General features: G+C 35.5%; 1 protein-coding gene across 2 annotated transcripts; it reads right to left on the bottom strand.

Moving 5' to 3' along the window:
- Window positions 3–4,104, bottom strand: LOC107625279 (mitochondrial inner membrane protease ATP23). Of its 2 annotated transcripts, none has more exons than XM_016327888.2 (6): window positions 3,850–4,104; window positions 3,573–3,671; window positions 3,149–3,273; window positions 2,586–2,723; window positions 2,402–2,485; window positions 3–328 (listed from the first exon to the last, which is right to left on the bottom strand). In XM_016327888.2, the coding sequence occupies exons 2-6, from the start codon at window positions 3,658–3,660 to the stop codon at window positions 194–196; spliced, it is 570 nt and encodes a 189-aa protein (XP_016183374.1). In that variant the 5' UTR covers window positions 3,661–3,671; window positions 3,850–4,104; the 3' UTR covers window positions 3–193. The 2 variants fall into 2 exon arrangements, with proteins under 2 accessions (XP_016183374.1, XP_016183373.1); XM_016327887.2 differs by having other exon boundaries at window positions 3,927–4,103.

A 12,501-nucleotide genomic window follows, 5' to 3' on the forward strand; every position in this document is an offset into this window, starting at 1 on the left:
CTGGCATATGACATTTATCATATTTAAACCATAAATAAACAAGTCTTCAATTTGACACCAAAATAAAAATTAAAAAAGGGTATATTTCTAACCGTTTGTCCATTATGATTGTAGGGAGTTGCCATCAAAAATTGTTCCTCGGAGAAAAAAAAAATTAGCATTGACGGTTGAAATTTCCAATCCATGCAATTTCTCAAGGAGCTCTGTCAAATGGCTTTGTATCATTGTAACAAATATCCCATACAGCTTCCATAGAATCTTCGGCAGCTGAACCAGCACAATTGGGGTTTGAAGACAGAGATTTCAAAACTCTTCTTTTGATACATTCCTTCATGTTCCATTATATTAAAATTAGTAATTAATAACTTCCAACGTATATAATTTCTAGAACATAAAATATAATCCATTGAGAATAGCACCAGTGCGTCAATTAAATAAGATTTAATGTAACATAAATTGCAAAATAGTACCTACCTTTTCAAAACAATTAAATTATTTTAAGGTTCCATTTTCCACTTCTGATGCCAATCATGCAAAGATGAAGTTCAATAAAGGGTAAAATATACTTTTTTATCCTTGAAGTTTGGCAAAAGTTTCAAAAATACCCCTAAGTTTTATTTTGTTTCAATTTTATCCCAGAAGTTTTCGATTTGCATCAAATATACCTTCAACGGCTAAATTTTCAAAAAATTTAAGACCAATCTAATAACAATGCATGAAAATTATACTTGATTTGCTTATGTTAAGTGTTGTTCTTATGAAATTGTTGTTGAATTGGTCTTAAATTTTTTGAAAAATTAGCCGTCTAGAGTATATTTGATATAAATGGAAAACTTTTGGGACAAAATTGGAATAAAATAAAACTTAGGGGTATTTTTGAAACTGTTGTCAAACTTCAGGGACAAAAAGTATACTTTACCTTTCAATTAAATAAAGGTTCAAGAAACATTTTTCTTATTCAACGGTAAATACATATAACATTTTGAAGAATATTAGAGGGTCATCAGAATTTATTATTTTTGGTCATCAATTAACCATCCATGTTTAAAAGTATGGGCTAAAGTATATTTTTAGATTATTAAACGAAAGGAATTCAGTTGATAACTAAAAGTGATGGCCAAAAATAATAAATTATGATGGCCTTCTAGCATTTCTCTTTTTGTAATGCTCAATATTTCATCTTAATATTTTAAGAAACACGTCATGATACATAGTTTCCATATTTTATACTCCTGTTACCCTTCACTTAAATTCAATCTCATGATGTGAACCTTTTAGACTTGGTTCATCCAAGCCAAAGGAACATCAGCATTACAAGTAATTAGGTCTATTAAAAGTAAATATTTCAAGTCAAATTCAAATCCTTCCCTGGGCATTCAACTCTCTATTTCTTACAATTTTTTACCCACACTATTCATTTATGGATTTAACGACCAACAAATCAATATTCAACAAAAATGAACCACCTCAAGTAAAGGCAGACTAGATAGTAAATTAAGAACTTCTAAGCATAAATTGCATATTATTTTACAATGGAATTTGGAACTAGCATGAATGATAAATTTAATCCAAATATAATATTTCAAGATATGCCAAAACAATTTATTTTCTCAAGGAAATAGCAACGGCAACGTCATTCAGTTACCTCTACCAAAAAATACTAAAGATAAAAGGGACTGCAAAAAGGAAATTGACAGCAGACATATTCAATATTCCATCAACAAGGATATATACTACAAACAATTTTTAATACCATCCCTAGAAAACAATGGAAAACTTCAATCAATAAATTGACAACTTCAATTGGCCTATGATTTTAAAACTAGCTATTTACTTGCTTGTAACCTTGTACTTAGATTGATCAAATGATATCTCATGTACTTATCACACATTAGACTAATACTAAGTAATTCAACAGAAACCTTTGTCGTCTGGAGCACCTGGTTAATGGACTGTTTGAGTATTTTGGAAACTAACCTACAACTGGACTTCCGTTCTTTATTTTAATCTTTTAATAATAAACTGATGCACCATAGCTTACATGGGTGACTAAGGAAGGAGTCTTAAATTGTAGGAAGACTGCAAGAGGATTCTTTGGCATCCACTTGTCAAGTAATGAAATAATCATAATAATAACAAAGGATCCTCAATTTTATGTTTTGAAAGGCTGCAAAAGATTTCAGTGCAACATAATTCATTTTGCATCCATAATTCCCCAATTGAGGTTAACTCTTCTGGGGAAGACTTTATAGAACTTAGATAATTTCTCCGCAGTTGACATGTATTGTATTGTATTGAGAATTAGACATAACAATTAAAACGATGCAGGATGTAAATCTATTGGAAGATTCAACTGTAATAAAAGTTATATATTAACGGAGAACAAAAGATAAAAGTATACCGGTTCATGCCCTCTTAATTTCATATGACCACGAAGTAGTTCCCGCTTGAAATGGCAATCACCAGATAGATGACCAGCTCGTATCTGTTTTATCAAATTGTTGAGGAAAACTGAACAGGAATGGCATAAGTTATAGAAACCCATCAAACTTAATATTGGTTCGAAAATACTGTAGGATACAGACCTCACTACAAGCTTGCTGAGCACAATCACTCCAATCTATATTGACAGCACGACAGTCATCAAATGCATTAATTAGTTCATGAATTACCACCTGGTCGACCTCATCTTGAATTCGCATATAGTTGCTACATACAAGTACCTGGCAACAAACAAAACGGAGGATCAAATTAACGTTAGGTCGTTGCAAACCTTGCCATTCAACAAAGACGCATTGAGTACAAATATGAGCTCAACAGCAAAAATAAGCAAAAAGGTTTACTTATTAGTATTAACACCTTATTTTCCTTGCAAATAACAACAAATACTTTACACAGGAGCTGTGTTGGATCTTCATATAGCTCGGGAAGTAATGGCCATCTTGATAAATTTTTAAGTGTCCTTGACAAATACATATCATTTTTCCCACAAATATTATTAAAACATTGTACAACCACTCCAAAATTCATGGTTAAGATCTGAAATCAGATTATGTTCCGAATGCTATAGTAGATTAAACATAATTACCAAGCAAAGTGGAACCTAAAGAGAAAAGTACAAAATAAATTCCCAAAAAGAATTACGTACCCCAGAACCAGGTACAAAACCACCAGTGCCATGCGCCCCTTTGCACTCAGAAGCCTTGAAAAAATTGTCACTCACAGGACACCCAGCTTTTGCCAGGCGTTGCCTCAAGAATTTCACCATTGGAACTGTCCAAACAATGAAATAACACACCAACAATTAAGTCAAAATCAGCAGAACAAACCAACGAATATTAACATTCAAGAAAATCGAACATTCTATTGATAATCAAAGTTCTCCTGTTCCTCTTAAGCAAATATTAAAAACTGGGAAAACCAATTCGAAAGAAACACTCCTATCAAATTGAGCTCCTTTGTTTTTCTCCTATCTCTAAAAACTGATTGCTTAGGGGGAAAGGCATTTTGAAGAGTTAAAATAACGGAAATTGTAGGATTTATTGATGAAAAAGAACAAATGAAAATAATACGTCGGAAACTCTTTTGAATCATAGCTTGGACTTCCTCGACCGTTTTGACACCCTGTAAACCATGAGGAGAAGAAGGCATCTGTGCCATTGGTTCTGTTTCTGCAAAGAAAAAAAAAACATGAAAATAAAATAGCAGAATCAGATTTCAGCCAATACAATAAAAATAGAACTTGATAGCGTTTCTGGTTGCAGATCATGGCAGATATAATGCCAAAAATGGCATAAATAATGGCAGACTGAAAACTTTCAAAAGATAAAAAAGGAGAAAAAAGCCAACATAGATATTTTCTTGTCGAGTTTTTAGTAATCTTCGAAGAAGAAAGAACAGAATTGAGCTCCATAATCAGGGCATACAGCTATGGCGACCGCAAAGAATGCAGAGGAGGCGATGGCGAAGATCACGCGGCAGCGACAACCACAAGCAAAGAGAGGGCAGCGAGGGCGATGAGCAAATTGGCGGCAGAGAGAGCAAAGACGAGCAGCGACAGGAGCAGAGGTAGAAGGCACTAGGGCTGCACATAGGTTTCATTAATTCATAAACCAATAATCAAAAATTTAATTTTGGTTAATTAATCAAATTTGATTTTATACTATAAAATTGATTATTTCTTTTTTGTTAAAAAATATTTTTAATTTAAAAAATTAAAATTAAATATTATCAAAATTTGATTTTTATTATTGATTTTTTTAATTTGGTTTTAGTTAACTAATTTTAAAAAATATGGATATATTTTAAAATTGTTTTGTTAAATTGGTTAACCAAAATATAATTATAATTTTTTAACCGGTTAACCATATTTTGGTTTTTTTATTGTACACCCCTAGTAGAAGCGATGTCGATGAGCAAAGAGGAATCAGCGACAGCAGAAACAGATCAAGCTTGAAGGGTGTCCATCGCCAGCGGAGAAGTTGTAACACCATATCACCCAAGCCTTCCCTCTAGCCGTAAAGCGAAGGATAACAAAGTGCCACGACAGATCTAAAGCTCATAATATAGTATATATTTAAGAATTTATATAACTAGAAGTCCAATGAAGGAATAAAAGCTCAAAGTCGTATAAAGTGGAATTACAAAACGCGAAACGTTCACACACGATAACTAAACGCATAAGTACGAACAGAACAAGACATAATACATATAAAACTTTGTAGATAGCTCCAGGATGCATAAGGTAATAATTAAAGTAAACAAGATATATACAAATAAGATATCAAGCTCCTGACTCAACTTGCAAAGTCAAGGCTGGTCGGAGTATAATTACATACATGCATGCATATATATATTTACAAAACATACCAAGGTACATCAAGTAAATACCTAGTTTTCCAAAAAGCTTCTAAAAGTATTAAACATTAAGTACAAGTGGAGAGGAGTCTATAAACATATGTATACATAGTAAAAAGACAAAAGATGACATCCCAACTTCGCTTGCTATAGGAACCTCCAGACACTCACCAAGGTGCCTCTCAACCTACATTTGAAAAACGACAACATATGTATGGAATGAGAACTGGAGGTTCTCAGCATGGTAATGGTGCCCACATAAATAATATATAAGGTCTCAGAAAAGCCAGAGGCAATCCTAGAACTCCGACACTCAAAATTAAACTTAAGGAATAAACTAAACCAGAAATTAGGTAAACTGTCTAAGGTTCTCAAATTCCAATTCTAATCCTAACTCAACACTTTACTTTTACCTCCTCCAACCCTCTGAAACACCGGTGGAACTACCCTCGTCACGCCTCCGCCATATGAGGGGTCTCTCAGTTGCACAGACATACAATTCAAGCAAGGAAAACACAATTAAAAATGTAAATACATCAAATATGACATATAGCAAGTAAACAGGGATAATCAGTTAGGCAAAGCAAAGTAATCATACTCAAACAAAACATACAGATGCATATGATGTATACCTGCCCTATGGCTGATGATATCATCTGTCGATTACATAGCCAGCCTGATATGTCTTGGTAGCTAACTGTGGACAGTCCCTTTGTACGTATATGCATCCCCAAGCTCAAAAATTATCCATGGAAAGAATCCCAAGTTGACATGGGGGAGACAACACCCCAAAATCAAATATATCCATGGGAAGAATTCCATGCTGACATGGGGGAGACAATACCCGAAGCTCAAATATATGTATGTGCATGTCCATGGGGGAATTCAGGAAGTTAAAGTGCCCAATCACATCCTACGTACAAGGGGTCAACAATTGTCTGGAATCTCAAACACATATATCATGTGATCATTTAATCATAAATTATCAATGTCAATGTCAATCTCTATCTTAACTTATTCAACATTATCATCATTGCTATTAGTTACAGATCATTTATCATTTATCACTTCATTGTCTTAACAACTCAACCATTCACTTCTCAATCTCTTCTCAACTCTCCATTTAACTCCTTCAACATGCTCACCCTTTAACTAAAGCTTGAAGATTTGCTAACAGATTCTAAACGGGTGTTAAAAAAGTTTTGAAAGATAGAGGATTAATTTAGCAGTAAAAAATTTCATTATTGACAAAAAAAAGGGGCTCGCGTATGGGAGACTGTGTTTGTGTACGCGAGATTGCAAAATAGGGGGCTCACATACGCGAGATGGTGAAATAGTGGGGAGTGCTCACGTCGCGTGTATGCGAGGTTTCAAAAATTGGATTCCGTGTACGCAGGCCTTGCCCTACATACGCGAGACTACAAAACAGCGAGCATAGCTCGCATCGTGCGTGCAGGTCGCGTACGCGACTGATAAACCCATATTTTATGATATATTTTGTGCCTAATTTAAGTGACTTATTCATGTTAATTGCATGGTTTTACTTTCCCTTCCTTATTATGTGAGATATGTGAAAAACATGTTTCCTATACTTTAAGAATAATTATTTTAATTACCCTTTATTACCATTCGATGTCGTGATTTGTGTGTTGAGTAGTTTCAGATCTTCTACGGCAGGAATGACTTAAAGGATGGAAAGAAAACATACAAAAATGGAAGGAAAGCACAAAATGGAGTTTTTAAAGAAACTGGCAGCGACGTGAACACGTGGACGACGCGGCCGCATGCCCAGCGCGAAGAGAGCGTGACGCGAATGCGTGAATGACGCGAACGCGCGCCTTGGGCAGAAGCAGATGACGCGGACGCATGACCGAAGCGAACGCGTGATAAGGAAAACTCCAGATGACGCGACCGTGTGACCCACGCGGATGCGTGACAGAGGCCACGCACCAGAATTTACAGAAAATGCTCCCAACGATTTCTGGAGCCCTTTTTGGCCCAGATCCAAGTACAGAAAGCACAAATTAGAGGTTATAAAGTGGGGGAATGCATCCATTCAAGAGCAGAGTCTCCAATTATTTACTTTTGATGATTTAGATGTAGTTTTTAGAGAGAGGTTCTCTCCTCTCTCTCTTAAGATTAGGATTTAGTTCTTGCTTTCATGATTATCCCTTTTTATCAGGTTCAACTTTCCTTTTTATTATCTTCTCAATTTAATTTATGAACTTTTCTATGTTACAGATAATTCTCTTAATTAATGTTATTTGAGGTATTTCAGTTTATGATCGCTCTCTTTTATTTATATTACCGTTACTTCCAATCTGAAGATACTTCTATTCGAGTAGATTTACTTTTCTCCTTTTGGTCTTGGTTAAGAAATCAGTAACTCAAGAGTTATCAAACTCAACGTGATCGATAATTGTTATCTTTGCTAATTGAATTGAACTTCAATAATTCCAGTCCTTTCTTAGGAATTGACTAGAACATGAAGATCAGACTAATCAATCCACTTGACCTTCCCTTGCTTTAGTAAAGGTTAACTAAGTGGGATTAAGACTCAATTCTCATCACTATTGATAAGGATAATTAGGACAGGACTTCCAATTTCTCATACCTTACCAAAAGTTTATTTTACAGTCATTTACTTATTTTAATTGCAATTTAAATTACTTGCTCCTTACTTTCAAAACCCCAATTTACAATCTTCATAACCAATAATAAGAACATACCTCCCTGCAATTCCTTGAGAAGACGACCCGATGTTTGAATACTTCGGTTATCAATTTTAAAGGGGTTTATTACTTGTGACAACCAAAACGTTTGTACGAAAGGATTTCTGTCGGTTTAGAAACTATATCTACAATGCGACTATTTTTATAAAATTCTTTACCAGCAAAAATCCTAACGTCAGCGACACTCCCCTTTTCATCAAAAGCTATTAAGTCCTTAAAAATCAATTTTGTACACCTAACTTCCGATGTTCATAACTTCCTCTACAAAACTCCAATTTTCACAAACTTTACACTGTTTTAAAGCTCTTGAAATTATCTTTAATTTGAAATAAATTTTATTTAAATCCAAAATCCAAGGCTCAAGTTATGAACCACCGAAGTTTATTAAAAATCTTCTTTTACCAAAATAGTTTCAAACCTCTATTTTCTAATACCTCATTTTCAAACCAAAGTTCCACAATTCAAACAAAACTAAATACCCTCAAAGCAATCCCAACAATAAATTCAACACATATTACACCAACTAAAACCACTAAGTATTCTCAACCCAAACCACATTTAATCATTATTCATTTCAAATCTCATAATCATAACTCAATATCATCATCATTTATCACACATTCTCATTAACATCATTATTCAATACAAATCAACATCAATCATTCATCATACATTTCAATCACTCACTGAACAAATTCTAACAAGTCACTAATTCTCAACCTTCCATATCATACAACTTATCCTATAGTCATCTAGCCTAAATTTTCATGAAACGTTACATGTTATTTATGAGAAACCAAAATCATACCTTGGCCGATTTCTCCTTAATGCCAAAGCACCTCAATCCACAAAATCCCAAGCCTCCACCACCAAGATTTCAGTACCTAAATGTTTAATCCAAGCTTCCAACCTCCTCAAATATGTTCCAAATCACATATACACTACTTAATTCATATCATTGCATCCATATGCACAAGCTCAATACCCAACCTCAGATAATCAAATAATCCACAAGGGTTTGGAGGGTTCTTACCTTACCCACACATCATATGAACAAGACCCATTAGTTTCCTTAAGCTAACTCAAGCCCCAGAACATCAAACCCCAAATTCCGAATTTTAGGAGAGGGTGGCTGAGTGATAAATAGTGAGGTACTTATCAAATTATTTAGTGGACTTTGTAGAGCTCGACGCGGTGGTCGCATGGCCGTAAAGGGTGCAGCGATCGGAGCTCCAGATCAAAAGTTATGAGGGATAGAAATTTGAGTGAAGGTTTGTGTGTTTCACTTGTGTTCTTCCCCCCTCCTTTGTTTTCAGCATGGAACTCATGTTATGAGGGTAGGGAGAGTTAAAGCCAATTCATTAAGTGGTAATAGGTTGGGCCTTGAGCCCAATATGGGCCCGGTAAAACAAAATAGTTATCCTGCAATGGTTATCTTGCAGATCTTAGTCAGGCAAATAGAAAGGTAGTGGTTGTTGTTATAGGCGCATAAAACAAAATAGTAAAGAAAACAATAAAGAATTGATGTAGAAACAATAATGAGAAGTCAGTTAAGGCTTTGGAGATGGTTTATCTTTTCGGATTAATACTTATTACCAACCACTTTAACAATGAGTGATTCATTCTATGGCAAAGCTGTAAGTGATTAATGCCATTGGTTGTGGTCAATTAATCTCCTCTAATCCATATCAAGCACCATTGTCAATGGTCTTTTAATATGAACGAGGATGAAGCTCATGCAATTCACTCTCCCTTGATCCTACTAAAAGTGTGTTGAGTCCATATTTGACAGTAAATTTTGGCTTAAATTGGACGGATTTCATCATATAAACTCACACTTAATCACCAAAATGGCATACTTTTGTATTTGAACCCTAAATTGAATCTAAATGTGAAAACATGCATTTTTGTGCTTAACTTGAGCAATTTAATCCCACTTTTATTCCATCCGATGCCGTGATATATTTTGTGAGTGATTTTAGGTCCAATAGGCATGAATGGCAAGGAAAAAATTGAAGGAAGCATGTAAGAAGGAAGAACACATGAAGAAATCAAAAGAGAAGTACACAGCCAAGTGTGCATACGCACAACCTTCTGTGCGTGTGCACAAGAGCAAAATCAGCAAGTGTGCGTACGCACAACCCTCTGTGCGTACGCACAAGAAGAGAAATAAGCATGCAAGTGTGCATACACACAGATACCAGCGCGTGACTACATTAATGAAGCACGTGGCTCACGATTTTGGGGCCTTTTGGCCTAGTTTTGAGTGTGTTGAATGTAAAACCCGGTTAATTAATGACTAATTAATCTGTAAATTAAAACATACTCTAGAAAATAAGAAATGAGATTTTTATGGTCTAATATGATAGAGAAAATTAAAACGAGAATTTTGACACCAATTTTAAAGAAATCAGCCAAAGATTGGGCCGAACGGGCCAAACCGGGCCAACCAGACCCATGTTGGGCCCAAGGCCCAGCCAAGCATCACTCAATTAAGAGAGTTCAGCACTCTCTCCCCCCTCAAACAAACACACATGCTGAAATTAGAAAGGGAAAAGGGGGAAACATGAAACCCTTGTTCTAATTCACTTCCAACTTTCATTGATCATAACTTTTGACCCGGAGCTCCGATTGACGCACCGTCGAGCTCAACAAAACCCATAAGGTTGTGCAATAGCTAAGCCACATTTTTACCCCTGTTCTTCCATCCCTTGATTTCGAGTTTCTTGGGCAAAAATATTGAAATTGTGATCTCTTTTGTGTTATAGGATCTAATTAACTTGAAGGGAATGCTTATTCTTACCTCCTTGAACCTTGGATGAGGTAAGAGATCTCAAATCCTAATGGGAATTCTGAATTGAAGAATTAGGGTATTGAGTTATTGTGTTTGGGTATGATAATTGTGGTTTAGGAAGTGTGTATGTGCATATTGAAACTTGATAGATATCTTAGAAAGCTTAGAAAGGAGCTTTGTGCTTGGAAATCTTATTTTAGGAGCTTTGAGGCACTAGAAGATGAGGAAAAGTGAAATTTGAAGTGTTCCAGGTTAGACAAAAATCGGCCAAGGTATGGTTTTGGTTTCTTGTATCTAAAATGTAATGTGGTGTGAAAACTTAGGCTAGAGATCCTATGATAGGATTTGAACTATTGAGGTTGTTAATTGGCTGAGGTGAAATGTGTTGTGATGTATGTATCTTGTGGATTTTTAATGTTGATGTGGTTGTTGGATGATGTGAATTAAGTTGAGTATATGGTAATAATGATTGATTAGTTGTGAGTGGTGCGAATTGTTGGTAAAACATATAAAATTGTAAGTGATATGGATTGGTATGCCTAGTTGTTTATAGGGTTGAGGTTCTTGTTGATGAGTATGAAATTGTATGTGATAATTGAAATATATTGATTGATGGGATTGAGCATTGATTGGAAATTGAGAATGTGTAATGTTGATTAAACATTGAATTATTGAATTGAGATTGGCTAAAGTGGAAGAATTGGTGGGTTGATGATTGAATGAGAATTTGAAAATGCTTGATGATGGAAGGGTTGAGTTTTGGTTGGTTTTGAATGAATTTGGAACTGTATGTTTTAGAAATTAGGAGTTTATGAGTTTTGGTAAAAATAGAATTTTTATGAACTTCAATGGATCATATCTTGAGCTATTGTTTTTGGAATTTGATGATTTTTATATCAAATGAAAGATAATTTCATAAGCTTTAAAATGGTTTAAATTTGGTAGAAATCCGAATTTTGTGGAAGGAGATATGATCGTTAAAAGTTTGGTCTTAAAATCTGAATTCTGCAAATTTTGCAGAATTTGTGATTTCTGGTTTGTGTGCGCACGCACAGCCGTGTGCGCACGCACACCCTGTGGAATTCTGGACCTGTGTGTACGCACACACGAGGAAGTGGCTTCTGCTGGGGGCGCTAGCACGCCCCGTGCGCGCACACAATCAATAAGGTTTTGCAAGCTGTGCGTACGCACAGGTTGGGAATGACACTCTGTTGATGGCGCTAGGACACCTTGTGCGCGCACTCAACAATGGAAATTTTACTTTCTGTGCGTACGCACAAGCCTGTGCGCATGCACAGTTTTTGAATATACTTCCGGGCGTGTGCACACACACCCCTATGCGTACGCACACGACCCTGTTCTTTTCTAAAGCTTTTGTTTTCAAGTCTTTCACGTTCCCAACAAGCTTGTAACCTTCCGAGATGTTATTTCACGATTATAAACCCCCAATTTCATCCCTTAAATCTTAGATCAATATAGAATGCCTAGTGATTAAGGGGAAGCTAGGGAAAGGGTAACTTGTGGATGAAGAAAGGAGATATTATGATGAGTTATGATTAATGATGATGATATGAGTTGTTGAGGAGGATGGTGGAGTGCTGAGTATGATACGAGCCGAAAGGGCTGAATGTGTTATGAGCCGAATGGCTGTGTGTGATGCTGGTTTATGGCTAATAATGAATTGTGATTTATAAGCCGGATGGCTGAGATGAATGTTAACGTATGGCTGTGATTGAATGCATATATGCTAAAGAATTATTGATATTATGATTGTTGCACTCTGATAAACCCATATTTCATGATATATTTTGTGCTTAGTTTGAGTGATTTATTCAATCCTTCACCCACTTATTCATGTTAATTGCATGGTTTCACTTTCCCTTCCTTATTATGTGATGTATGTGAAAAACATGTTTCCTATGCTTTTAAATTAATTATTTTAAACACCTTTAATTCCATTCGATGCCGTGATTAGTGTGTTGAGTAGTTTCAGATCTTCTAAGGCAGAAATGACTTAAAGGATGGAAAGGAAACATACAAAAATGGAAGGAAAGTGCAAAACAGAGTTTTGAAGAAACTGGCATTCACGCGATCGCATGGACGACGCGATCGCGTGCC

Source organism: Arachis ipaensis, chromosome B02 (genome assembly GCF_000816755.2).
Source record: "Arachis ipaensis cultivar K30076 chromosome B02, Araip1.1, whole genome shotgun sequence".
Classification (NCBI taxonomy): Eukaryota; Viridiplantae; Streptophyta; class Magnoliopsida; order Fabales; family Fabaceae; genus Arachis; species Arachis ipaensis.

Excerpts from the sequence above, each read along its gene's own strand:
- LOC107625279 (XM_016327888.2), bottom strand. The coding sequence starts at position 3,660 with ATGGCACAGATGCCTTCTTCTCCTCATGGTTTACAGGGTGTCAAAACG. Across the intron at positions 3,274-3,572 it reads GATTCAAAAGAGTTTCCGAC|TTCCAATGGTGAAATTCTTG; the intron begins GTATTATTTTCA and ends TTGTTTGGACAG. Across the intron at positions 2,486-2,585 it reads CTCAGCAAGCTTGTAGTGAG|ATACGAGCTGGTCATCTATC; the intron begins GTCTGTATCCTA and ends TTGATAAAACAG.